Source organism: Hemicordylus capensis, chromosome 2, assembly GCF_027244095.1.
Source record: "Hemicordylus capensis ecotype Gifberg chromosome 2, rHemCap1.1.pri, whole genome shotgun sequence".
Taxonomy (NCBI): domain Eukaryota; kingdom Metazoa; phylum Chordata; class Lepidosauria; order Squamata; family Cordylidae; genus Hemicordylus; species Hemicordylus capensis.
Window position 1 is genome coordinate 223,290,708 of NC_069658.1, and position 27,144 is coordinate 223,317,851.

The following is a 27,144-nucleotide window of genomic DNA, read 5'->3' on the forward strand; positions in this document are numbered from 1 at the left end:
CATCAACTTTCAAGGGGATTCAGTTGTGACTAACTTAGCATGGATCCTGCCCAAAGGCTGCTGTTGCATCTCATGGCCCCGATTCATGAGACTGGCTTTCACCAGCTCTCATAACCTAAAGCTGGGCTTCCCAACTCTGGATCCCCAGAGCCTGTTAGACTACTACAACTCCTGGTAGTTGTAGTAGTACAATCCTAACCAGCCACAGCTGGTAGTACAATCCTAACCAGCCACAGCCGTCAAAGAGGGTGATAGAAGTTGTAGTCCAACCACTTCTGGGGACCCAAAGCTGAGAACCCTGACCTAGAGCAGTCTTTAGACTAGACTAGCAAAACCAGGAATTAATTTGGTCCTTGCCTTGCTTTTCAGAACTGGCATTAAATAGGATTGTTCTCATGACCTCAAACAGGGTAGAAGGAACACCCAATCAGGGTAGGAGCATGGGGTACACTCCCAATTTTTGGTCATGTGTTTACAAACATTAGCCCCATTCACACATTATGGTCCACAGTTATACAACAAGTGTATTACAGTTATTTTATTTTATTTTATATACCACCTGACTTCAAGGCTCTAGGTCATTCATTAATTCATTAATTCATTCGATTTCTATACCGCCCTTCCAAAAATGGCTCAGGGCAGTTTACACAGAGAAATAAACAAATAAGATGGATCCCTGTCCCCAAAGGGCTCACAATCTAAAAAGAAACATAAGATAGACAGCAGTAACAGTCACTGGAGGTACTGTGCAGGGGGTGGATAGGACCAGTTACTCTCCCCCTGCTAAATAAAGAGAATCACCACGTTAAAAAGGTGCCTCTTTGCCAAGTTAGCAGGTCAGGGCTGCTCAACTTGGGCCCTCCTGCAGATGTCGGCCTACAACTCCCATAATTCCTGGTGATTGGCCACTGTGGCTCAGGATTATGGGAGTTGTGGTCGAAAAATAAGCTTGGTAGCCTAAATTGAGTAGGCTTGCTCTAGGCGGTTCACAACAGTAAATACAGGGGTGTAGCTGTAACTGAGTCGATGGGTTCAAAGAATCAGGGTGCCCCAGATCCTGACCCCTCTCTATTTTCTTAATGATCTCCCTCAGTCAGAGGGGCCGCCAGGGAGAGGGGCAGTCACGGGTCCCATCTCCCCTAGCTACGCCCCTGAGTAAATACCATAAAAACGCAACAAGGAAACTATTAACACAATGTTTAGGACTTTGGACCACGTTACCTAGGAGAGCACCTTCTTCTGCATGATCCCCACTACACATGAAGATCCTCAAGAGAGGTCCATCTCCGTAAGCCTCCAGCTCGAGTGGGCCTTCTCTGCAGTCGCTCCTAGACTGTGGAAGGCGATCCCTATAGGCATTCATGGCTTAACATCTTTACTAGACTTTAAAAGAGCCCTCAAGACATATTTTTGAAGCCAGGCTTTTAGTAATCTTTGAATGTTTTAAATTGTTTTAAATCACGGTTGTTTTAATATCTTTATTGTGTCTTTATTGTATTTACTGTTATGAATTGTCAAAAGCCTCAGAGTCAGGCCACACATTAAATAAATAAATAAATGTACAGTGTACACAGGTAGTTATTCACCTGTTATGCTGAACATGGGTACAGAGATACTCTTCCTATCTGTACCATGCATTTGGGGGCCCTGCATGGCACACTTTACCTATACCTAGGTTCACTTTTAACATGAATGCAGGGACAGTAGCTCAAACAAACCCATATACAAGTGTACAGGCACCTTCACACCCATACAACATAATATCTAAATGGGACTATTAAGCTGGAGGCAGGGGGAATGAGGGTAGGATGAACGGGGCCTACCCATATTCTGTCCCCAGCATTTTACTGAGGTAAAGCGCCCCTACCCAGCTGCTGCCTTGCACAATACCATTATTCTGTTTCCTACCATAATGTCTGCAAGCATACGATCAAAAATCAGAAGTGTAGCCAGCTGTCCTACCCTGGCTGGGTGGTACTCCTCCTAATACCTACTACTATTACTACTGTTGTTATCTATCTATCTAATTCTCTAAGAAGGCATACCCATGGCTAATCCTGTGTTCTAATCCTGAGAATTCGCAAGCAGAAGCACCCTGGTGATTGGGCAGTGGGGATTCCATATGCAGATAAGGAGGAGGAGCCTGTGATGGTTAAGGTCAGTTGGAATGCAACTGTTACTGGTCGGAAGATGTTCTTGAGGAAGACGTTTTTGACCGTAGAGGAGAGGAATCTCTCTATATAAAAGGATAGTGGGCAGGGGTCTGCGAAGAGAGGGGTTGTGAGGGAGGAACGATCCCTTTCAGGAGAAGGAGGCTGTCATTGTGTAAATTAGATGACGAAACAAGATCTGCTTACTCAGGAAGGGGGACGGGGGAGTGAGTGGAGGAGAGAGAGAAAAATAAGGGAAGGGAAGAGAGAAAGAAGGAAGGGCGAGGGATGGGCCCGAGCCTGCCAGTGGCCTGAGGGGAACGAGCGGCCATGGCTGCACCTATTGGCAGCAAGGAAGGGTTCAGTCATCCACTGCTGTTGTTTGGGGCTACTGAGGCCATTGGCGGAGGAAGGCAGACAAGCAAGGGACGGGCCCGGGCCTGTCAGCAGCCTAAGGGGAACAAGCGGCCATGGTGGTGGCAGCACTGAGGAAGGGCCCGGTCAACCGTTGCTGCTGTGGGGATAAACAGGAATGGGGCTCCGGTGAGGATGGGGAGGTCCCTGGGGATAGTGGGCTGCAGCTTGGCCAATAGGCGCCACAACGCTGCAGCCGCGACCAAGAGGGGTGAGGGGGATGGAGTAAAGAGATGGAGGAGGAGCAGGAGTGCGGCTCAGGTGAGGGTGGAGACATCTCTGAGGTGAGGGGGGCTGTGGCTGGGGGGCGAGGGGAGCAATCAAGTACTAGCGCATATGCTCTGCATGAGTTATGCTAGTTGTTATTAATTTAATTATTTTGTATACTCCAAAGGCTCTTGGCAGTTCAAAAAATAAACACAATTGAAAAACCAGCAATTTAAAACAATTTAAAACATTCAAATATTACTAAAGGCCAGGCTAAAAAATGTTCCATAAGGGCTCTTTTCAAGGCTGGTAAAGACGTTAAACCATGAATGTCTAGAGGGAGTGCGTTCCATAGCCCAGGAGCGACTGCAGAGATTGCTTGTTCCCAAGCCACCGCCAGATAGGCTGGCAGCGTCCAGAGATGGACCTCTCTAGATGACCTTAATGTGCGGTGGGGATCATAAAGAAGGGGATCATGCTCCTATGCTGTTTAGGGTCGTGAGAACAGCATTAACATACCCCAAGGTTTTAAGTGATTGGGTTTATTTCTTGCCCTTGAAAAAAGAAAACATGACCTCCGTATGACTCACAGATCCAACTCTGCATGTACTAATAGCCACTCACCAGAGTGAATCATGGAACAGGGCAAACATGTCACTCTTATCTTATTTGCCCGAGAGGGCGATTTTGAGGTATGCCACCCAGTCTACTCCACTCCTTAATGCCCTCCAATTGTTTTCTGTCCACTCCTGGTATCCCTGATAGGTCCTTTTGGAGTGACTCATTCTATTCCTGCCATCAGGCACGTAACTGCGATAGAGAATATCAACAGAAGCAAGCGGCAGAAATTCAGGTCCAAAAATTAAGAGCCAGGATGTTTCCCAACTCTCACCCAGAGGCCTTCCCTAAATCAGTTGGCAAGTAGGTTTGAAGTCTGTGGGCTGAAACAAATTCATTTTGATGACAGAGTTTTCTGGCGGGGCCTTCCTTTATAGGAACATAGGAAGCTGCCCTGTACCGAGTCAGACCATTGGTCAATCTAGCTCAGTATTGTCTTCACAGACTGGCAGTGGCTTCTCCAAGGTTGCAGGCAGGAATCTCTCTCAGCCCTATCTTGGAGATGCTGCCAGGGAGGGAACTTGGAACCTTCTGCTCTTCCCAGAGCAGCTGCTCCATCCCAAGGGGAATATCTTGCAGTGCTCACACTTCTAGCCTCCCATTCATTTGTAACCAGGGTGGACCCTGCTTAGCTAAGGCGACAAGTCATGCTTGCTACCACAAGACCAGCTCTCTTCGCTACAAACCTTCTGACCTGAAGTCCAAAGGGGAGGAGAGCTGGTCTTGCAGTAGAGGGCATGAATTGTCCCCTTTGCTAAGCAGAGTCTGCCTTGGTTTGCATTGGGATGGGGGCTACATGTAAGCCCTGTAAGATATTTCCCTTAGGGGCCGGGGCTTTAGCTCAGTGGCTGAGCATCTGCTTTGCATGCAGAAGGTCTCAGGTTCACTCCCTGGCAGCATCTTCAGTAGGGCTGCTTCCAGTCAGTGCGCACAATACTGAGCTAGATGGATCAGTTGCCTGATGTCGTACAAAGCAGCTTCCTTTATCCCCAAGGAGGGACTCCTTGGGGGATGGGGCTGAAGAATCACAGAATATTTGAGTTGGCATCAGGGCAAGAAACGCTACAGCCTCCTTGCAGCCCTGCTGGATCAGGCCCAAGGCCTATCTAGTCCAGCATCCTGTTTCCCTGCAGTGGCCCACCAGATGCCTCTGGGAAGCCCACAGGCAAGAGACGAAGGCATGCCCCTTCTCTTGCTGTTGCTCCTCTGAAACTGGTATTGGGAGGCATCTTGCCTCTGAGGCTGGAGGTGGTCTATAGCCACCAGCCTAGTAGCCACTGATAGACCTGTCCTCCATGAATTTGCCTCAGCCCCTTTTAAAGCCATCCAAACTGGTGGCCATCATCACATCCCATGGCAGAGAATGCCATAGATGAATTATGAGCTGTGTGGGGGAAAAGTACTTCCTTTTGTCAGTCCTAAAATCCCTGCCAATCCATTTTATGGGATGACCCCTGGTTCTAGAGCAGTGAGAGAGGGAGAAGAACCTTTCCCTCCACTCTCTCCACACCTTGCTGCATAATGCTATAGATCTCTATTGTGTCTCCCCTTAGTCGTCTTTTTTTCTAAACTAAAAAGCCACAGATGCTGTAGCCTTGCCTCATAAGGAAGGTGCTCCAGGCCACCAATCATCTTGGCACCCCTGGCATTTTGGTGCATTTGTCTAGGACTGACTATCCCTCATGCCTTCCCAGTTGGCCTGTCAAGAGGCCTTGTCATGCTCCATGTTGGAAATGAAAGACCAGAGAGATGGCAGCAGTGGGGTAGTGCTGCAGGAATGGGCAGGGACACGATCCTAGTACTTTTCCCCCTCCAGGGTCTCAGCAGGGAGGGACACAAGGCTCTGTGCTTTCTGCATGGAACGAATGTGCTGTTCTGGCTATAACAAGTATTTATTACCATACCATTCTTCCTGTCTTAAGAACATAGGAAGCCATGAGTCAAACCCTTGGTCCATCTAGGTCAGTACTGTCTACACCAGGGATTCTCAATGTTGGGCCCCGAGATGTTATTGGACTTCAACTCCCATAATCCCCAGACCCAGTGGCCTTTGGTTGGGGATTATGGGAGATGAAGTCCAATAACATCTGGGGACCAAAAATTGAGAATCCCTGATCTACACTGACTGGCAGCGGCTCTCCATGGTTTCAGGCAGGAGTCTTTCCCAGCCATTCCTGGATATGCTGCCAGGGATTGAACCTGGGAATGCCAGCAATACAAGCAAGTTCTACAGTGGACTAGTGTTAGGACATCCTAAAATGAATGACAGGAAATGCCCCCTGAAATGCACTGGTCCCTCCAAATGGCCATGGAATGCATGGAATTTCTGAATGACCAATGAGCAATGACCATTCAGAAATTCCATGCATTTCTTTGGCCATTTGGAAGGAACCAGTGCATTTCAGGGGGCATTTCCTGCCATTCATTTTAGTAATACCCTAGAGTCTACATGATTCTTGACTTCTTGTAACAGAGAATTCCATAGATGAATTATGCACTGTGTGGGGAAAAAAGCACTTCCTTTTATCAGTCCTAAAATTCCTGCCAGTCTGTTTTATGGGATGACCCCCCCCCCAATGCCCGATTAATGCATCTATTTAAGTGAGGGGTGTGGCCAATGTGGGTGTGGCTATGGGGGGCTGTCGTGGAGTGAGCCTGCACTTCTGAATTTGCAACGACACCACTGGACATCAGATAATATTCCTACCTCCTGAGGGTCAACCATGCAGTAGTGGTAGAGATACTGGTTGATGTAGGTCCCCGTGGAGTAGATCTGGTTGCACATGGTCAGCATGGGATTGTAGTAGTAGCTGCTGGACATCTGTGCCCGCGGGTTGACCCCCATGATGTAGACGATGGAGGCGATCAGCATGACAAAGGCCAGAATGGCGCACACCACAATGACAATCAGGTAGAACCTTCTGGAGCGAGAGCCGCTGGACTTGGTGAGGCTGGTGACGGCCAGAGCCAGGAGGGCGATGAAGCACAGCACCGACATGGCAATCATGAAGCCGTTGGCTGCCCGGGGGTTGGTCACGCCACCATAGTAGCCCCCGTAGCCTCCATAGCCCCCGTACCCTCCATAGTAGCCCATGCCTCCGCCATAGCCACCTCCATAGCCACCCATGGTGCCGCCGTAAAGACCTCCATAGCCATAGCCATATTCCCAGGCAAGGGTGGATGCCACGCAGGCAAATATGGTGACGCAGAGCAGGATCCCCGTGCCTTCCAATATCCGCACCACGCCGGGGGGAGAGTTCCACTTGTAGAAATACTGGGGTACGTCTTCCATGTAGTAGGAGCCAGGGGGAGGCGAGTGGATGTCGTACCCATAGTCCTCTCCAGGAGGGGCATATCCAGTTGTGGGGCTATCATATGGCCCTTTGCTGTTGTACATGCTCCTGGAAAGCGATGCTCAGCGAGGGGAGCTCACAGGTCTCCAGAGCAACCCCTAATAGCGAGAGAGAGAAACCACAAAGGATCATGTGAGGCATTTGCCGCTGATACTGTAGACCAGAGATTCTCAGCGTTGGGTCCCCAGATGTTATTGGACTTCAACTCCCATAATCCCCAGCCCCAGTGGCCTTCAATTGGGGATTATGGGAGTTGAAGTCCAATAACATCTGGGGACCCAACATTGAGAATCTCTGCTGTAGACCTTCTCATTCAGTTAAGAAAAGGTAAACTTTATCTGTGGGATTGATATCCCACCTGTGAGGCAGAACAACCTCAGAAAGAGGTGGAGCAGAAGAGTGGACACAATAAAACCACCAGTTATTTAAGACCAGACCAAGTAAACAATCACAGTACAATCACAACCAACAGCTCTGCTGCACAGACTGCTGGGATTTACAATACTGCAGGAAACTCTGTAGGCAGCTACACTACAAGCAGCATGACAGCATCAGTTAAAAAGGATGCTTCTGTGAAAAGCCTGATGGAACACAAAGGCTTTTATGGCACTCTGAAATAACACCAAGAAGGCATCCTGGTGGGTCTTCCCAGTGAGAGATTTCTGCAGTGGTGATGCCACCACTGAGAAGGCCCTGCATCTAGTCTGATATTTTTAGAACCTAGTATTTTAGAACCGTCACCCAGTTAAAGAAATCATGGCTGGTTAATCATACAGGTTCTAGTCAAACAACCCCAGGTTTTCCTTGAGTCTCTCAATGTTGGCCATTTTGGCTGGGGATGATGGGAATTGTAGTCCAGTAATATCTGGGACCAGCCACTTAATGGCACAGTGAGGAAATGGTTTGACTACCAAGCCAGAGGTTGCCAGTTTGAATCCCCGCTGGTATGTTTCCCAGACTATGGGAAACACCTATATCGGGCAGCAGTAATATAGGAAGATGCTGAAAGGCATAATCATCTCATACTGTGCAGGAGGAGGCAATGGTAAACCCTTCTTGTATTCTACCAAAGACAACCATAGGGCTCTGTGATCACCGGGAATCGACACTGCTTCGATGGCTCACTTGCTTTAATATCTGGGAACCCAAGGCTGGGAACTTCAAGAGGCCTTAAGTGATGCTGTCAGTCCATTTAAATGTGCATGCCTCTGTCCACCAAGAAAACAATAGTTTTGATGAAGCAAAAAGCACACTATCTTTGTTTTTAAATGATAAATACATGTGCTAGAGAAGGCATCCTCTTAGAAGTGATGTTCCACCATAGTTGAGAGAAAAGGGGAATGCCTCTTCCTTCATAGGTGTCATCTGCCTTCTCAGAAGAGGCATTCTCATGCGCACTAAAGGGAATGCTCCTACCATGGTGATGACTGCAGTGACTCTCACATGTGTGATCAGGCAGCAGTAGTAGGTGGCTGGGGCCATCTCAGAAAAAGCATCCCCTCTTCTCTTGCACACAGAATACCTAAAACAATCTCATTCTACAGTTTTTGAAACTACTTTACCAAAATATAGGCTTACCAACCCAAACTTCACTTACTTAAATAATTAAATGAATTATTAGCTAATCATGCAAGGTGGCTCCCATTATATAATGCAAAAAGGTGGCGTACATCATTATGGAGGATATTTTAAATCTATCAAAACAGGTTTTAATCAATTAATCTAACCAATTAATGAAGTAAATATTTTAGCTTCAGTATAGTTTGATACAATACTTTTTAGGCAAAATATCTTAGTTTTCTTTATTGCATGATGGTAGTTATTAGGGCTGTGCAGGAATGTAAATGTCAGGATTGGGTCCAACCTGATCTAATCCTACCCCTGAATGTCAAGGTCAGAATTGGGATCAGAGTCAGGAACAGGGTCAAGAGCAGACAAAGCTTAAAACATGTTTTCAGTTTTGTAACTGGGATACTCATTGTGAACCAGAATAAAGAAGAGTAGCCTAGCACCAGAGAATTGCAGGGGAAGTGATGAAACCTAGACATTTGCCACTTGTGAGACAAAATGGGCAAAAAACTTTTTTGAATCTTTTTTTAAAGGAGATATGCACAGGCAGGCAGGCAGGCAGGTGGACAGACAGAGTGAAGAAGATGCCTGCCCTCCCTGCCAGCCGTGATAGCTTTAAAAAAAGAAGAAGACAGAGCAGACTCTTACCACCATTTGGAGCTTGAGAAGGCTCAGGTTTTTTTTGGATGGGATCAGAATTCAGCTGTGCAAGTTTGGCTTCTGACTCTTTGAACCCTTCTGATCTGGGTAAAATTTGACTTTTCCCAGTTTACCCATCTGATTTTGCACAGGCCTAGTAGTTACTGTACAAGCTCTGTATATTGTAGAAGGTGATTACATTGTTCACTGATGAAACATTTTAGTTAATGTGTCATTCACCTTTATAACTGATTCATTACAAGTGACAAGGTTTCCCCTGGATCTTGTCAGTTCAAAGAGCAAGAAGAGAGAAGTCGCTGGTGACATGGACAAGGCTTTTACCTGAGTCTGTCAGTTTCTGCAGAGACAAGGAAGGTGGAAGGCTGTGTTTTGTCATTAAAACAAAAACAAAAATGTTGTGTACTGCCTAAGCAAATATCTCTAGTCAAACAAAAATCCCCAGCAGACTGGATGTTTTAGTTTAATCCAAAAAGTCATTGAGATCATCTGCACAACCAAAAACTGTATCCGGCCCAGGTTTGGGAGCTGTGTGTACTCCCAATTTTCAGTTGTGTGGAAGCAAGGTAGGAGGGAAACCTGGGCAGAAGTGATTGTGTGAAAGTAAGATAGGAGGGAAACCTGGGTAGCTTTTCCTCCCACCTTGCTTCCACACAATCACTTTCTAACCAGGTTTTCCTCCTACCTTGCTTCCACACAACCAAAAATTGGGAGCACACACAGCTCCCAAACCCGGGTAGAGCACAGTTTTTGATTGTGTGAATGGCCTCACGATTTTCTAACTGGAATCTGACCCATTTCTGAATAAGTCTGAAAATGCTCCATTAATAAGGGAAATAAACTATCAACAGTACCGTACCTCTATAAGTAGTGTTCAGTGCAGAGCAAAATCCTCACTTCCTTAATCACATCTGTTGCCACCCCTTTGCTCCCCGAAACTAGTTGATCTGGGGTGGCCCCCGTTCCCGAGAGACTCTTTCGACTCTTACCCGGCACACCACCCAGTCTGTGTGCGGTTCCCACAGAGATAACGCAGCCAAGGCCTCAGAGGCTCCAGCTGAGCAAATTCCTCGGCTCCTTCCCACTGCTCCCAGCCCTGCGCGTGCGCCTGTGCGAATGTCAAGGTTGTTCCTAGAAGACACAAATGCCCAACCGGGTTCTCGCCTTTCACCTGATAAATAATTTCTTTTGTGTGTGGCTTGCTTTCCCCCCAGCCAGCAGCTGCCAAGGAGCCGTCTCTGAATAGCACGCAGCTTCCTCCCCATGGAGGAGGCCTGGGGACGCCTCCTACACACCCGGCACACGGATCCAAAGCCCTCCCCACCACCCCGCTGCAAAAAGGCAAAAGAAAAAAAACGGGCAGCCACCTTGAATTGGCCAACTCCTCAACTTACGGCTCAAGTGGATTCATTTGCTGTGAACCAGTTTAGAATCAACGGCTGGCATACAAACTAAATTACTCCTGAGTAGTTCTATTGAAATTAAGTAGTCCTTAATTTCAGTAATTCCCGAGAAGCATTACTGAATCATGTAGTCTGGATTTCAGTCGCAATTGTTAGTGTATTTTTAAATTGTAAAATGACAAATAGAAACATAGGAAGCTGTCTTTTACTGAGTTAAGCCCTTGGTCCGTCTGGCTCAGTATTGTCTACACTGACTGGCAGCAGCTCTCCAAGGCTTCAGGCAGAAGTCTCTCCCTGCCCTACCTGGGTATGCTGCTAGGGATTGATCCTGGGACCTTCTGCATGCAAGCAGATGCAGATGTTCTACCACTTAGCTTTAGCCCCATCGCCTAAGGGGAATATCTTACAGTGCTCACATGCAGTTACCCATCCACAAGCAAGCCAGGCCAGACCCTGCTTAGCAAAGGGGACAATTAATGCTCGCTACCACAAGATCAGCTTCGCTCTCCAATAAAGAGCTTGCCCCATATATATATATATATATATATATATGTGTGTGTGTGTGTGTGTGTGTAGTTCTGTGTATTAAGAGCATGTGGTTTCCTTCCTTAAGAATGCGCGCAGAGCTGGATCCAACCAAACACCCACAGAACCTGGTATCCTGTTTCCAAGAGGGGTCAGCCGGATACCTCCAGGAAGCCCGCAAGAATGGACTGAAGGCAAAAGCACCCTGCGTGGGTTGTCCCTAGAGACTGTCAATTATTCAAGCCAATTCCTATTGCTACATCAAGTGGCAGTGAGTTCTGCATTATTACACATTGTCTGAAGACATTTCTAGAGGCTACTGTATGATGGTTCTGACCTTACTGTTTGGGGGAAGTGTCAAGGAAAATATTAAGGATGGTTTTTCTGTCCAACACTTGCTAACTGGGCCAAGGGGCACCTTTTAAAGTGAGGGGGCACTTTTCTGTTTAGCAGGGGGAGAGCAACAGTCCCTATTCAGCCTAGCCAAGTCACGTGTCCCTCCCAGTACATAGGAACATAGGAAGCTGCCAAATACTGAGTCAGACCATTGGTCTATCTAGCTCAGTAATATTGTCTTCACAGACTGGCAGCAACTTCTCCAAGGCTGCAGGCAGGAATCTCTCTCAGCCCTATTTTGGAGAAGATGCCAGAGAGGGAACTTGGAACCTTCTGCTCTTCCCAGAGTGGCTCCATCCCTTGAGGGGAAGATCTTACAGGGCTCACACAGTAGCTCTTGCTGGCACCTCCCTTGCATTTCCTTTGAGACCGTGAGCCCCCTGGGAGACAGGGAACCACTTTCTCTTTCCTTTTGCTATGGAAACTGCTCTGAGAAATTTAGTTGCTGTTGTTGTTGTTCATAACATTAATTAACTAATAACACATACACACACAGATGTGTCAATTTCCTTCAATTATACGGGTCACTGTATAAAATTAAACATAAGAATGCAGGCCCCTCTTCTGAGATTATAATAAAATCACCTTGCAAAATTAAAAAAAGGATCAGTGGGGGAAATCATATGGGGGAAAGACCCAGATGGGCAAGCTTAGGGTTGCTTTCTGATTTCAATTTCCAGTGTATGATTCAGCTTAGAAATGGGTGCTGGGAAAAAAAATATTTTTACTAAACAGTGAATAAGCAGGAAAATCTATTTTGTTTCTCTGCAGGGCAGCGTGGAAAGTGAACCACCTCGTTGCCTCTCCTTTTTAGCCACCGCAGAGCAGGCAGATATTCAACAGGTGCTGCTTCTGCTGCTGCAGCATGGAGGTGACATTATGGGGAAAACTCACCAATCGTGGCAGGTTGGAGTCAGAGGCGCTCTTACGCATGGACTTTGGGGCCGAAGTCCAGGGCCTCCACACCTCTGGGGGCCCCCAAATCCTCATTAGCCTGTCCTGGGTGGTGTGGTCGCCCAGCAGAGCAGGATGATGCTTAATTTGCAGGGGAGGGGCCCCCTCCAAAGGCCTTTAGGTCCAGGCTCCAAAATTACCCAGGTGCATCTCTGGTTGGAGTTCAGAAAGTTAAAAGGCACATGGTCTCCATCCAGGGGCATCATTAGAGGGTGGTCAGGTGGCATGGATCCCTAGTGAATTGCTGAGAGCCCCGAATCTCATCAGCCACTTCCCAACTCTAAGACCTTGCAGTTGTACTGTCAAGTCGGTGTTGACTCCTGGCGACCACAGAGCCATGTGGTTTCCCTTGGCAGAATACAGGAGGGGTTTAGTGAGCATGAATTATGCCCTTTGCTAAGCAGGGTCCACCGTGGTTTGCATTTGGAAGGGTGGGTACATGTGAGTTCTGAAAGGTATTCCCCTTCGGGAACGGGGCTGTAGCTCAGTGTACAGCATCTGCTTGCATTAGTTTGGATGGCTTTGAAAGGGGATTAGACAAATTCATGGAGGTCTATCAGTGGCTACTAGTTGGTGGCTATAGGCCACCTCCAGCCTCAGGGACATGATGCCTCTCAATACCAGTTGGAGGGGAGCAGCAGCAGGAGAGATGGCATGCCCTAGGCTCTTGCCTGTGGGGGCTTCCCAGAGGCATCTGGTGGGCCACTGTGGGAAACAGGATGCTGGACTAGATCGGCCTTGAGCCTGATCCTGCAGGGCTGTTCTTATGTTCAGAAGTTCCTAGGTTTAGTCCCTGGCAGCATCTCCAGCTAGGGCTGGGAAAGACGCCTGCCTGAAACCTTGGAGAGCCGCTGCCAGTCAGTGTAGACAATACTCAGCTAGATGGACCAAGGATCTGACTCAATATAAGGCTGCTTCCTATGTTCCTAAAGGAAGTACAGCAGCAGAGGCACCTGCTCAACACATGGGAGAGATCTCCTAGCCTCACGTAGCTCCCTGCTACTTCCACCTTCATAGATGCGACATTAAAATATTTGAAAAACATCTATATAATTAATTCTCTTAGCCGGCATGCATGTCCAGGATTTGGCGGCGGAACTCTCACAACACGCTGTGAGAGTTCCAGCGAGAGGCCCGGCTGAGTGAGGAGGGAGGAGGAGAGGGGGAAGAAAGTGGCGGCTGTGGTGGGTGGGTGGGCAGAGGAGGGGGGAGAGAAAAGCGGCGGCGGGCGGAACGGGGGAGAGAAAAGTGGAGAAAAGCGGCAGGTGGGCAGAGCGGGGGGGGGGAGAGAAAAGCCGCCACAGCAGGTGGACGGGAGGGAGAAAAAAATGGCGACAGCAGTTGGGTGGTGGGGCCCTTCTTGGCCGCCCGCAGCCCAGTGAGGCTCTGTGTAGGGGGAGGAATGGGAGGGGGAGGGCTAGAGAACGCGGGGCTGGAGGGAAGGGGAAGAGAGGAGACACCGGGGCAGGAGGGAAAGGGAGGGGGAAACAGCCGGCCCCAAAGCGCCGCACAGATGCTCTGTGTGGGGTCGGCTAGTATGTAATTATTCTTTGGGGGGATATGATTGAGTTTAATTATCAAAAAGGAAGACTGTGGGCTCAGTGGGAGGGGTGGTGGTTTCCCACATACCTAGCAATGCCCCTGCCTCCATCTCAGAGAAGTGGCCCTCTTCCATGCGGCCCATCAGCTTGCCCAGCCCAACCTCTGCTGTAAGCATGGTCACGAAAGAACAGCTTGAACATTTCCACGTCAGTCTCAAGCTGAGATAAGGAACAAGCATTGTATTCAAATGACCCTCCTTTGTGCAAGCAAGAGGTGCATCCGTGGGAGGAAGCCGTAGCAACTTTGGCGCTGAAAGCCAACACTAGGCCCACAGAGTTCCAGGTTCAAATCCAGCTAGCCAGAAATTCCACAGGGTGACCTTGGGCCAGTAGTTCTCTGCCAGCCTAACCTATCTCACAGGTAGTTGATTTATTTACATTCATATGCCACTCTCCCCCCGCCCCCAGGAGCCCAGAGCAATGCACACGGTTATTTTTATCGCCTTTTCAGTGGTTGCACCCCATTTACGGAATAGCCTCCCCAGTGAGGTTTGCCTGGCATCATCACATTGTTCTTTTTCTGTTCACTCAGGCCTTTTTAAACTTTGATTTTTAAATTTGATTTTTAACACTGGCAAAAAAGGGGGTTTAAATTGTTTAGTATTGTATTTTGTGTGTGTGTGTTGTGATTTCATGTGTTATGTGTTTTTTACTTGATGTTTTAATGCTTTGTTGTGAGCTGCCCAGTGAACAAAATTTGTTATGGGGTGGCTAACAAATAAAGTCTACCTCACAGGGTTGTTGTGAGGATAAAGTAATAGGGAGAACCATGCAAGCCATTGTAAGCTTCTTGGAGGAAGGGCAGGATAGAAGTGTGATAAAGAAATAAATAAAGTATCACCCCACTCCTGCAACACAAACACACACAGCAACAGATATGGAGATAAAGTACCTTCCTATACTTCCTTGCCAGTTTGGGCTCACCCCTCCCTTCTGGCTCAGGTGTCCCCAAACATTTCTTAAACATGTCTCTTTCAAGAGCTGGCAGAGCAGGTGTGTTCTGTGTGTGTGTGTGTGTGTGTGTGTGTGCGCACGCGCGCGCGCGCGCAGAGACTGGAAACACAATGACTGTTTGTCAGATCTGCCATATCCCAGCTTATTCCTTTGTGCAAATATCCCATCCGTTCCTCTTCCGGCTTTTAACTCTTCCAAATACCTTGGAGGTGCCTGATTTTCTGCAAAAGCAAAGAGTCACATAGCACCTTCCAGATGAATGCATTCATTTCAGCTTTTGTGGAGTCTGTTCCCTCCATCAGATACACCATTTGCTGCCACAGACCCTTCCAGGAGCAACTTTCTGCATGTCATATGCTATCCCACTTCTCTTTCTCAGAGTTCTGTCTTGGCAAGCATGAGCAGAAATGCCCAAATCAAGATGACACGGTTTTAAAACCATGCTCTAAAAAGTGGTTTGGAGTAACTGGGGAGCAGGCTGTACCTGTTGAATTTCTGCCTGTCATACAGCTCCATTGAGTGGACAGTTTTGACATGCACTTGCTGTCACATTACGTTGGTGGTATGAACTATAGGAAAATAGGAAGCTGCCTTCTACCGAGTCAGACCCTTGGTCCATCTAGCTCAGTAGAGTCTACATAAGGGGTTCCCAACCTGTGGTATGCCAGATGTTTCTAAACTACAACTCCCATCACCCCCAACTACAATTTATTTTGACTGGGGATGATGGGAATTGTAGTTCAGCAACATCGGGAGTACCATTGGTTGGGAACCCCTGGTACACTGATTGGCAGCTAGTCCCCATAATTTCAAACAGGAGATTCCCCAGAGCTACTTGGAGATGCTTCTAGGGGCTGAACCTGGGATTTTATGACAAGTAAAAGGGTGATAATGGGGTCCCCAAATTCCTCCACAGAACCCCCTTCCCCACACCCTAACGTTTTCTCATCTGAACACCCACTTTGCATCCTCACTGGCTTGTCTCCATCTCCTGAATCTTAATCTGAGATGATATGAGGCTGAGATGTGTTCTAGGTGTGGAATTATTTCTGGAGAATCTGGGGAGGTGAGTCTAGATGATCTTTAAGATCCCCAAATGCAAAGGAAGACGACTCTTGTGACTTTAAGAGAGGTGCAAAAGAGCACCTGTTTCACATGCAGAAGGTCCCAGCAATCATTCTTTTCAGGTAGGGCAAGGGGAGAGCTACTGGCCCAGTTCACCCCCCCACCCACCCAGCCCAGCATCCTTCCACTGGCTGTTGCTGGTTTCTCCTCTGTGTTTCTTTTTAGATTGTGAGTCCTTTGGAGACAGGGGGCCATCTTTTTCTTTATTTTTCTGTGTAAACTGCTTTGAGAAATTCTGTTGAAAAGCATTATATAAATAGTCGTAGTCATAATGGTATATTTTCAAACTGAGAAAAAAATTAAATTGACCAAGGATGTAGTGGCTAACATAGATGAAGAAAAATGAGAAGCACCAAATACAGTTGCAAATGAAGAGACAAAGATCCCTCAGTGCTGTAAACTTATTTGAACCCAATGCATTTTGGCTGAAACCTTCTTCAGGGACAAAATCTTATACAATGTAATCCTGTTTTTTTAAAAAAACATTTCTTCAAAAAAGGGAAACAATGTTGTCTTGGACTACCAAAGTTGATGGAGCACATTTGCTGCTATCTTACTAATGTGAGCTTGTGAATCTATCACAAGACCTTAGTGTGGTCTTAGCATGGACAACTTCTCAGTTGGGGCGGAAGGTGTGTACGCCCATCCCCTCTTCCATGGGAAGTGTAATGCACTCATATGCTAGCCAATAAGAACACAGGGTCCCCCACAAATGAACATTCTGTCTCAGGAGACTTAGAGTCCTAAAGGCTCTAAATTCAGAGGTTCTACCCCACCACCATGGAATAACATTTGATTAGATTTATCGTCCTTCACAACCATGCCTAATCCCCTTTGAAAGCTGTCTGAGGGAACAACATCATTAATTCTATACAATAATTCTACATCGAATTAAGGGAAGAGATGTCCTCTTCCAGAATCTGAATTTAAGGGATGATCCAAGTCCTAGTATTTATGGGACACAGAGAAAAAACTTCGCTTTCTCCACTCTCCCAACACAGGAGTATAGTTATAACTGAATGGCAGAGGGGATGCCAATTGCTAGCAGCGCTGGGTTCTGGAGAAACCACTCAGAAGTATAGTTAATAACTGCAAGAAACTTTAAATCAAGAAAGTTTGAGTTACATGTCTGTTGGGATGGAGAGAGAAGTCTGTGTGACACAAAGCAGGTCTACAGAGAAGACTTTTACACATGAACCCACCCCACCTTTTCCAGGTCTACGGTATGATAAACCCTTTATTCTCTGGCTAAGAATAATCCAACCTAGCCAACCCGCACAGAGCATCTGTGCACTCTTTGGGGCCAGCTGTTCCCCCTCCCTCCTGCCCCACTCTCCTTCCCCTCTCTCCCTCCCTCCTGCCCCACTCTCTCTTGCCCCCTCCCCCTCCCTCCTGCCCCACTCTCCTTCCCCTCCCTCCCTCCCTCCTGCCCCACTCTCTCTTGCCCTTCCCCCTCCCACCCCACTCTCTCACCCTCCTTCCCCCCTCTCTCTTGCCCTACCCCTCCTACCCCACTCCCTCCCCCCTCCTGCCCCACTTTCTCTTGCCCTCCCTACTCCTCCCTCCTGCCCCACTCTCACTGGCCCTCCTGCCCCACTCTCTCCTGCACTCCCTTCCCCTCCCTCCTGCCCCACTCTCTCTTGTCCCCTCCCCCTCCCTCCTGCCCCACTCTCCTTCCCCTCCCTCCCTCCCTCCTGCCCCACTCTCTCTTGCCCTTCCCCCTCCCACCCCACTCTCTCACCCTCCTTCCCCCCTCTCTCTTGCCCTACCCCTCCTACCCCACCCCCCCTCCTGCCCCACTTTCTCTTGCCCTCCCTACTCCTCCCTCCTGCCCCACTCTCACTTGCCCTCCTGCCCCACTCTCTCCTGCCCTCCTTTCCCCTCCCTCCTGCCCCACTCTCTCTTGTCCTCCCTCCTTCCCTCCCCCCGCACTGAGCATTTTACCTCACTGGGCGGTGGGCGGCCATTTTTGGCCGACCTCACTGATGCCATAGGCCCTCCTTACTGGGCGGCGGGTGGCTGAAAAGGGCCCCGCCACCGCCGTTCCTCCTCCCAGGTGGTGAACAGGGAAGTCCCGCCACCCGTTTCCCTCCTGCCCTGGCCTCCAACGGGCACTGGGGCTGTGCCCTGCTGCCCGTTTCCCACTCACCCTCTTTTCAGTCTCTCCGCTGCTTCCCTGCCACTTTCTCGTCTCTCTGGCTGTCCCGCTGCCTCCTCTCACCCCCAGCAGCCAGGCCGGGCTTGGCACCGCCACCTCTTCCCCCTTACCTGGGACGGCCTGGCCAGGTCGTCCTGCTGCTGCCTCCCGGCGGCCACCCAAGCCTGCCTCCTCAGGCTGTTTTGCAGCCCGCCACCACCATCTGCCACCTTCCCCCCCCCCCGCCCAACTCTCACCCAATGCCAGAAACTCTCGCGAGAGTTTTCTCGCCAAATCCTGGGCACACATGCCGGCCAAGAGAATTAAATATATAGATGCCATTGCCATCCCAACTAATGTCCCTGGGCCTCTGAGGGGCACTTTCCAGATTATACCCTGCAAGGGTGCTTTCACACTTCCTGTGTTGTGACACCGCAGTCCTTATGCTGACGGCAGGGTGCCGTTCATATTTCCAATGCCTTGTTTCAAATTCAAACGTGGCAAGTTTTTGATAGAACATTGTAGGACTGGGGTAAAAAGGTTGCTGTTTTTTCGGGTTGTTAGTTTTCGCGAGACTGCTCCCCCTGCTGTTGATGTTTTGAATGTGGTTTGCTTGAACAGAAGCATTTTGTTGCTGTTGAGTGGCTGATCTGGAAAGCACCAGGGAGGGGGTCCAACAGCTGGGTGTCAGCTTGTTCCTTTGCACTGTTGATGTTGCATGAATAGTTGAGGTGGTTGAGGTAGAACATAAGACTATAAGAACAGCCCTGCTAGGTCAGGCCCAAGGAAGCCCATCCAGTCCAGCATCCTGTTTCACACAGTGGCCCACCAGATGCCACTGGAAGCCACAGGCAGGAGTTGAGGGCATGCCCTCTCTCCTGCTGTTACTCCCCTGCAACTGCTATTCGGAGGCATCCTACCTCTGAGGCTGGAGGTGGCCCATAGCCCTCCGACTAGTAGCCGTTGATAGACTTCTCCTCCATGAAGTTATCTAAACCTCTCTTAAAGCCTTCCAGGCTATTGGCTGTCACCACGTCATGTGGCAGAGAATTCCACAAGTGAATTATGCATTGTGTGAAAAAGTAACTTCCCTTTGTTGGTCCTAAATTTCTTGGCAATCGTTTTCATGGGATGCCCCTGGTTCTAGTGCTATGCAAAAGGGAGAAGAATTTCTCTCTATCCACTTCTCCCACACCATGCATGATTTTATAGACCTCCATCATGTCTTCCTGCAGTAGACCTTTTTCTAAATTAAAAAGTCCCAGGTGCTGTAACCTTGCCTCATTAGAAAGGTGCTCTAGGACCCTGATTATCTTGGTTACCCTCTTCCGCAACTTTTCCAGTCTACAATGTCCTTCTTTTGGTATGGTGACCAGAATATATGTATATAGGTAGGTATATATGTTTTTTTAAAAAAAGAAAAAAAAGGTCATAACCAGGGAAGTGTGTGCATGTAAACATGTGTGAAAGTGTTTGTGTGTAGGGAGAGTGAGGAAAGGGTCATACCGAGAAAACTTTGTCTTTCACTATGTCCTTACAGTTCTTTTGCAGCAAAGACATGGGGGGGGGGGTTGAAGAGATGAAGGCATTGGGGGAGGGCCCATCTTTGCTTCTTGTTCCAGGACCTACTTCAAATTTGCTATGCCCCCGTTCCAAAGCATACATAATTTTACATATCCTGACTCACTCTAGGCTGTCCCACCCACCCCCACCAAAAGAGGCCCTTTCTTTCTGGGGGCTGTGCTCCACACAGTCCACATACAGTCCACATCTGCTTGCCCTCTTCTATCCCCTCTCCACCTCAATGCAATCCTTTTGCAACCAGAGCTATCTGTATTCCAGTTACGGCCTACCATATATCATTTATCATATTTACCCAAATTCTGACTCTGAATTGAAGATGAATTGAAGAATTTACTTTTTTACCCTTAAAACGTAAGGGTTAAATAACAGGTTCTCCCTGCATTCACTTGAAAGGGACAGGACTCTGAATTTAGGACGACCTGATTTCTAATATCAAAACACTTGGACAAAACCTAGTCTTGGATTCCGTTAAATACAATATCATGATTTCATGTGTCCGATGGCACAAGTTGGTCCACAAAACCTTCTGCCAGCACAAGGCTGCAATCCTCTACACACTTACTTCAGGGGACTAAGCCCCGCTGACCATAGTGAGGTTTACCTCCAAGTAATCAATGCATAGATTTGCACGGCACCTCTGTTACTCTTAAAGCTCCCATGATCCGCTTTGTGACGCTTGCGGCAACAGGCGAACCCAACTGTCTGAAGTTTGTCATCGGGGAAAAAGGTGCCCCCTATTAATTGAGACACCTCCCTTGTGCAAAATTGTTCTAAAACACTTGTTTCTTACCTTGCTCTGTGGGTTCTTGGACGTCCCTCCTGGATGCAAGCTGGGCTATTATTCCCTTGTCCTTGCCTGCCGAGTTTTCATTCTTTGAAAAGCAGCCTTAATCATCACATTTCCTGATACCTTTGGAGCAACTGCTGGATTTTGTTGTATCAGCCAGAAGGTGTTGGTTAATCAGGACTTCCTCCTCCTCCTCCTCCCCACCCCCAGATACACACTCTCTGTGTGTGTGTGTGTTTCACCTTTTACTGTTCCCCTTAAAGCAGCAGCTGGAGGAATTAATGATTGCTAGGGGTACAGAAACATTAAACCTGTGCGCGCTGCATGCACACAAACACACACACACACTCTCTTTCCCCAGTGGTCTGCAATCAGCATTTGAGACAGCAATCGGCTGGTACAAGCGGGGAACGCACAAAGGCCTGGCAAGAGAGCAGGGATTTAAATCTCCCCTCTTGCTGGGCCGTTTCCCGTCTCAGATGCCATTGGCAGCCCTGACTCCTGCTGTGTTCTGCTGCTGCTGCTGCCACTTCAAGTGGCCTCCATGATACAATTCCACATCCAATGTTCAGAAGAGAGAGAGACCGCATTTGTTCCGTGCCTCTGCAGACTGGTCATGCAGAAGACGCGAGCCCAACACCTGCCAAGCCACCCCTCAAATTTAAAAAAACACCACCACCACCCAACCGGATTTCAAAAGCGTTAATCCCTTGAACACTCACTCCTTGTCTGCCTTTGCGGCCATGACAGGCCGGTGGGTTCCCAGACAGTTGCGTCAGCTGGAACGATTTGCCTTGTTTTCAACACTAAGCACCTAAGGTGGTGGGCTAGGGGTCAAGATGCAGGCTCTCTGCTGCCTCCAGCCCCAGGGGGAGAGGTTTCTACAGGGCCCAGTGGGTCTACTCGGAAGCAGTCCATTCGCAGCCATACCATCCTTTTACATGGAGAGGAGAGCTGGTCTTGTGGTAGTAAGCATGACTTGTTCCTTTGACTAAGCAGGGTCTGCCCTGACTGCATATGAATGGGAGACTTGATGTGTGAGTACTGGAATATATTTCCCTCAGGGGATGAAGCTGCTCTGGGAAGAGCAGAAGGTTCCAAGTTCCCTCTCTGGCATCTTCTCCAAGATAGGGCTGAGAGAGATTCCTGCCTGCAACCTTGGAGAAGCCGCTGCCAGTCTGTGAAGACAATACTGAGCTAGATAGACCAATGGTCTGACTCAGTATACGGCAGTTTCCTATGTTCCTACATGCATAGGAGCTCAGTTGGGGTTTAGCAGCTGAGCTCTTGCAAAGGTTCTTGGGTAAGAAATGTGTTGCAAGAGCTCAGCTGCAAGCCAGAGGGAGCAAAAGAATCACAAATTTTATTTATTAATTTATTATTATTATTATTATTATTATTATTATTATTATTATTATTATAGAATTAATAATATATATCGAGATGTGAGTAATAATGCAGCTTGTTCTAAATTGTTTCTAACTAGCTTAGACCAGGGTATTTAAGAGAATGCCTTCTCTATTAAGCGCCCTACTGCCTATTGAGATAATCTGAGGAGGTCTGTCTGAGGTTGCCACCAGCTCATCTGGTGGCTGCTTGGGGCTGGGCCTTCGCAGTTGTCACTCCAAGGCTTTGGAATGCACTCCCTGCAGAAATAAGAGCCTCTCCATAGGAACACAGAAACATAGGAAGCTGCCATATACTGAGTCAGACCCTTGGTCCATCTAGCTCAGTGTTGTCTACACAGACTGGCAGCGGCTTCTCCAAGGTTGCAGGTAGGAGACCCTCTCTCAGCCCTGTCCTGGAGATGCCAGGGACGGAACTTTGAGCCTTCTTTATCCATATTTATGTATTTATGTATTTATTTATTATTTCTCTATGTAAACTGCTTTGGAAACATTTGTTGAAAAGCAGTATATAAACATTTGTTGCTGCTGCTGCTATTGTTGTTCTGCATGTAAGCATGCAGGTGTTCTTAGTGGCCCCATCCCCTAAAAGGAATATCTTGCCTTGCCCCTGCTAATTGAGCAAAGAGGCACCTTTTTAAAGTGGCAATTCTCTTGTATTTAGCAAGCAGAAAGCAACTGGCCCTATCCATCCCCAGCACAGCATCACTCCAGTGGGTGCTGCTGGTGTCTATCTTATGTTTCTTTTTTAGAATGTGAGCCCTTTGCAGACAGGGAGCCATTTTATTTATTTATTTATATCTATGTAAACCGCTTTGGGAACTTTGGTTGAAAAGTGGTATATAAATATTCGTTGTATTGTCATAACTTACAGTACTCACAAAATGTGCCTAGTGGTGCAGCGGGGAAATGACTTGACTAGCAAGCCAGAGGTTGCCGGTTTGAATCCCCACTGGTATGTTCCCCAGACTAGGGCAAACACCTATATCTGGCAGCAGCGATATAGGAAGATGCTGAAAGGCATCATCTCATACTGCGCGGGAAGAGATGGCAATGGTAACCCCCTGCTGCATTCTATCAAAGACAACCACAGGCTCTGTGGGCGCCAGGAGTTGACATCAACTCAACAGCACACTTTACCTTTACAGTGATCACATAAGTAGTATCCCATTCAAATGCAAACCAGGGTGGACACTGTTTAGCAAAGGGACAATTCATGCTTGCTACCACAAGACCAGCTCTGACAGCTTTTAAAGCTGTTAACACAGCTTAAAGTGTTAAGACTCATTTATTCACCCAGGCTTGTAATTAGATTTATAGAATCTGTTATTGTTTTAAAGTTTAGTTTTATTTGTTATTTTACTGTAAACCACCCAGAGATGTGAGTTTGGGGTGGTATATAAACATGCTAAATAAATAACTAAACAATTGTCATATTCAGTGTTGTGTTTTCCTTTTGCCTGCACTTCCATTTTAGAAAATGATGCCACGATCCTTTGTTACAATTATTTTGTTGTTTTCTTCTTCTATGCTTGTCTTTTGCATTTAGGAAGCAACATAGGAAACTGCCTTATACTGAGTCAGACCCTTGGCCCATTTAGCTCAGTATTGTGCACACTGACTGGCAGCAGCTCTCCAGGGTTCCAGGCAGGAGTCTCTCCCAGCCCTACCTGGAGATGCTGCCACTGCCAGGCATTGAACTTGGGATTATCTGCATGCAAAGCAGATGCTCTGCCACTGAGCTGTGCCCCATATGTATTTGGTATACATTATTTTAAAAAATGAAATGAAAGTGTGAAATAATAATCATTAAAAAAAACCTTTTCCTGCTATGATCAGGTCACCTGGTTTTTTAATTGCACTGAAGCTCTACGTTTATAGTACAGTTGGTGCGGGAACACTCCCAAGATTGAATGCTCCCAGAAGGGATCTTAATCCTTAACAAAACGGGAAAATGATCACTGCCGGGATATGGAAGTACTGATAACTGCTCCACATATGGTACCAAATCACGGGAAGAAAGCCAAATTGTCAATGGTAGAGAGACCTCGGCCTGCCCAAAAGGTAAATTCTGCAGGACCATCACCAGGAACTGCACCATTCAAAATGTTTAAATCAAAGCAGGTTACCAGCTGGACAAGGCATAGACCAGCCAGGTTACAAACCCTATCCTTAGCGAGTCGCGGGGAAAGCATAGATAGCCCACATTCCTCTGGCTGGACCTGATTAAAATAATGGTATAATGTAATGTCATCTTGGCCCAGCCTAGCATTAAAATCACCTCCCAAAAGAAAAGAGGCCCAGGGATACATTTCAGCGCAAGCCTCTATGTACATTTGCAGGTTATGCCGGAAAGATCTTGTATGTGAGCATCTCTGCTAAGAGGGAGAAGAAATATTAAACAGCAATACCTGAAAAGGCCCAAACTGCAAGAGAACCGCCAACACCCAAGGGGCAGGAGAGGGTGGGGGGTGGGTCAGTGTAACATGTAAGGAGGAGGGGGCTACCCAAACTGCCAAACCTCCTTTCGCCCATCCCCCTTTTTCACTCGGGGTGGCTGGATTACAAACTCCCCGAAAACCTTCCAGGACAATATCCCCTGTTGCCCAGGTCTATAGTAAAGAGACCGTTTTATAGTAAAATAGATCCTTCCAGTGGGCTGCTGCATTAATTCTTCATGCACTGAAGCTGACCTCATAAGAACATAGGAAGCTTCCATATACCGAGGCAGACCATTGGTCCATCTAGCTCAGTATTGTCTAACCAGACTGGCAGCCAGGGGCAGAGCCACCATTGGGCGAACGGGTTCAAAGAACCCGGGCTGCTGCCAATCAGGGGCCACACTTCGCAGCCCCGACACGCCCCCCCCCCACATCTGATGTAAGACGTGGAGTCCAACATCAGACATGGAGTCCAGCCAGCGCTAGGTTTGCAGCACTGGCCAGACTCCAACTCCCGAACTGAGCCACATGACGTCAGACACAGGGGGAGGGGAAAGTGGGGCTGCCACTGCAGGCAGACATGAGCCGCTGGCAGTCAGGCTAGGTGCCTGCTGGCAGCAGCTTCTCCAGAGTCTCTTCCAGCCCTATCTTGGAGATGCCACCAGAGAAGAAACTTGGAACCTTCTGCTCTTCCCAGAGCGGCCCCATCCCCTAAGGGGAAAATCTTACAGTGCTCATGCATGTAGACTCCCATTCAAATGCAAACCAGGGCAGACCTTGCTTAGCAAGGGGGACAAGTCATGCTTGCTACCACAAGACCAGCTCTCCTCCCTGAGAAGTAGGGGAAATGGTGGCCGGAAATGACATCAGAAGTCATTTCTGGATACCCAGGGACCATGGATAGGTGAATTTAGACTATTTTTAGCACCGCAGATAACAAGGTCAGGTGTATATAGCCTGACTATGGATACACAAAATTGCAGGTGCCAAAACCACAGATAACAAGGGCCACCTGTATACAAATCCATGGTGCAGCCAAATTTGGAATACTGTATACAGTTCTGGTTGTCGTATCTCAAAATGGACATTATAGAACTGGAAAAACTGCAGAAGAGGGCAACCAAGATGATCAGAGGCCTAGAGCACCTTCCTTATGAGACAGGACTACAACATCTGGGGCTTTTTAGTTTAGACAAAAGATGATCGAAGGGAGACATGATAGAGGTCTGTAAAGTTAGAAACATGATAGAGGTCTCTCACACTACATTAGAACCAGGGGTCATCCAATGACCCTGTTTGCCAGGAAATTCAGGACCAACAAAAGGAGATACTTTTTCACACAGCACATAATTAAGCAATAGAATTCTCTGCCACAGGATATGGTGTAGTGGCCACCAGCTTGGATGCCTTTAAAAGAGGTTGAGACAAATTCATGGTGGTCTATCAATGGCTACTAATCTTGTGACTATAGGCCAACTCCAGGCTCAGAGGCAGGATATGTGGCATGCCTTCATCTCTTGCCTGTGGGCTTCCCTGAGGCATCTGGAGGGCCACTGTGGGGAAAAAGCATGCTGGACTAGATAGGCCTTGGGCCTGATACAGTAGGGCTGTTTTTATGTATGTTCTGCAGGGAGGCTATAGCTGTTTCCTGCCCTGATGCCAACTTCAACATTCTGTAATTCTGTTTTCCACAGTCCTTTGCAATGCAGTAGACAACTGGATGTTGTATAGGTTGGATGGTGAACGAACCCTGTGGTAGTGAGCAGAAATTGTCCCCTTTGTTAAGCAGGGTCTGCCCTGGTTTGCAATTGGCTGGATGACTACATCCAAGGCAAGGCTACAGCACCTGGGACTTTTTAGTTTGGAAAAAGAGATGACTATGGGGAGACATGATCAATCGAAGAGTATAAAATTATGCATGGAGTGGAGAGAAGGGACAGATAGAAAATTTTCCTCTTCTCTCACCACATTAGAACCAAGGGTCATCCCATGAAACTGAAGGCCGGGAATTTTAGGACCAACAAAAGGAAGTACTTTTTCACACAGCACATAAATAATCTATGGAATTCTCTGCCACAGGAAGCGGTGATGGCCACTAGCTTGGATGGCTTTAAAAGGGGCTTAGACAAATTCACAGAGGAGGACAGGTCTATCAATGGCTACTAGGCTGGTAGCTATAGGCCACCTCCATCCTCAGAGGCAAGATGACTCTCAATAGCAGTTTGTTTATTTATTTATTTATTTGATTTATATACCGCCCTTCCAAAATGGCTCAATTAAAACAAGCCACTAAAACAATGAAAAGCTAAAACAAATTAAAAACAATATAACAACAATTAACAATTTAAAAACATTTTAAAACAACAATTAGCAATAGCAATAGCAATAGCACTTACATTTATATACCGCTTTATAGCCGGAGCTCTCTAAAGCGGTTTACAATGATTTAGCATATTGCCCCCAACATTCTGGGTACTCATTTTACCGACCTCGGAAGGATGGAAGGCTGAGTCAACCTTGAGTCCCTGGTCAGGATTGAACTTGTAACCTTCTGGTTACAGGGCGGCAGTTTTACCACTGCGCCACCAGGGGCTCACCAATTAAACAGTTACAGTAATAAAAAGCCCCAAAATCGGGTTAGAATTGAAAAACCCTGGAAAGCCAGGCCAAACAAATACGTTTTAAGGGCTCTCCTGAAGGCTAATAGAGAATTCAAATTACGGATTTCCGCAGGGAGCGCATTCCACAGCCCCAGAGCAGCCATAGAGAAGGCCCGCCTCCGAGTCGCCACCAGACGAGCTGGTGGCAACTGGAGATGGACCTCCTCAGATGACCTTAATGTGTGGTGGGGATCACGCAGAAG

The 27,144-nt window shown here is 47.7% G+C and overlaps 1 protein-coding gene across 5 annotated transcripts in view; it reads right to left on the reverse strand.

Moving 5' to 3' along the window:
* LOC128348198 (occludin-like) overlaps positions 1-21,018 on the reverse strand; it is a 45,190-nt gene extending 24,172 nt beyond the window's left edge. Inside the window, exons 1-3 of one of the 5 annotated variants that reach the window (XM_053303913.1) lie at positions 20,438-21,018; positions 9,958-10,099; positions 6,097-6,840 (exon numbers count right to left, since the gene is read on the reverse strand). In XM_053303913.1, the coding sequence (XP_053159888.1) occupies positions 6,097-6,786 (690 nt within the window). In that variant the 5' untranslated portion in view covers positions 6,787-6,840; positions 9,958-10,099; positions 20,438-21,018. Of the gene's footprint in view, positions 1-6,096; positions 6,841-8,158; positions 8,265-9,190; positions 9,292-9,827; positions 10,100-20,437 lie in introns of those variants that run through there. The other 4 variants (XM_053303911.1, XM_053303912.1, XM_053303916.1 and 1 more) reach the window with 4 other exon arrangements.
* Positions 21,019-27,144: the final 6,126 nt, after the last annotated feature.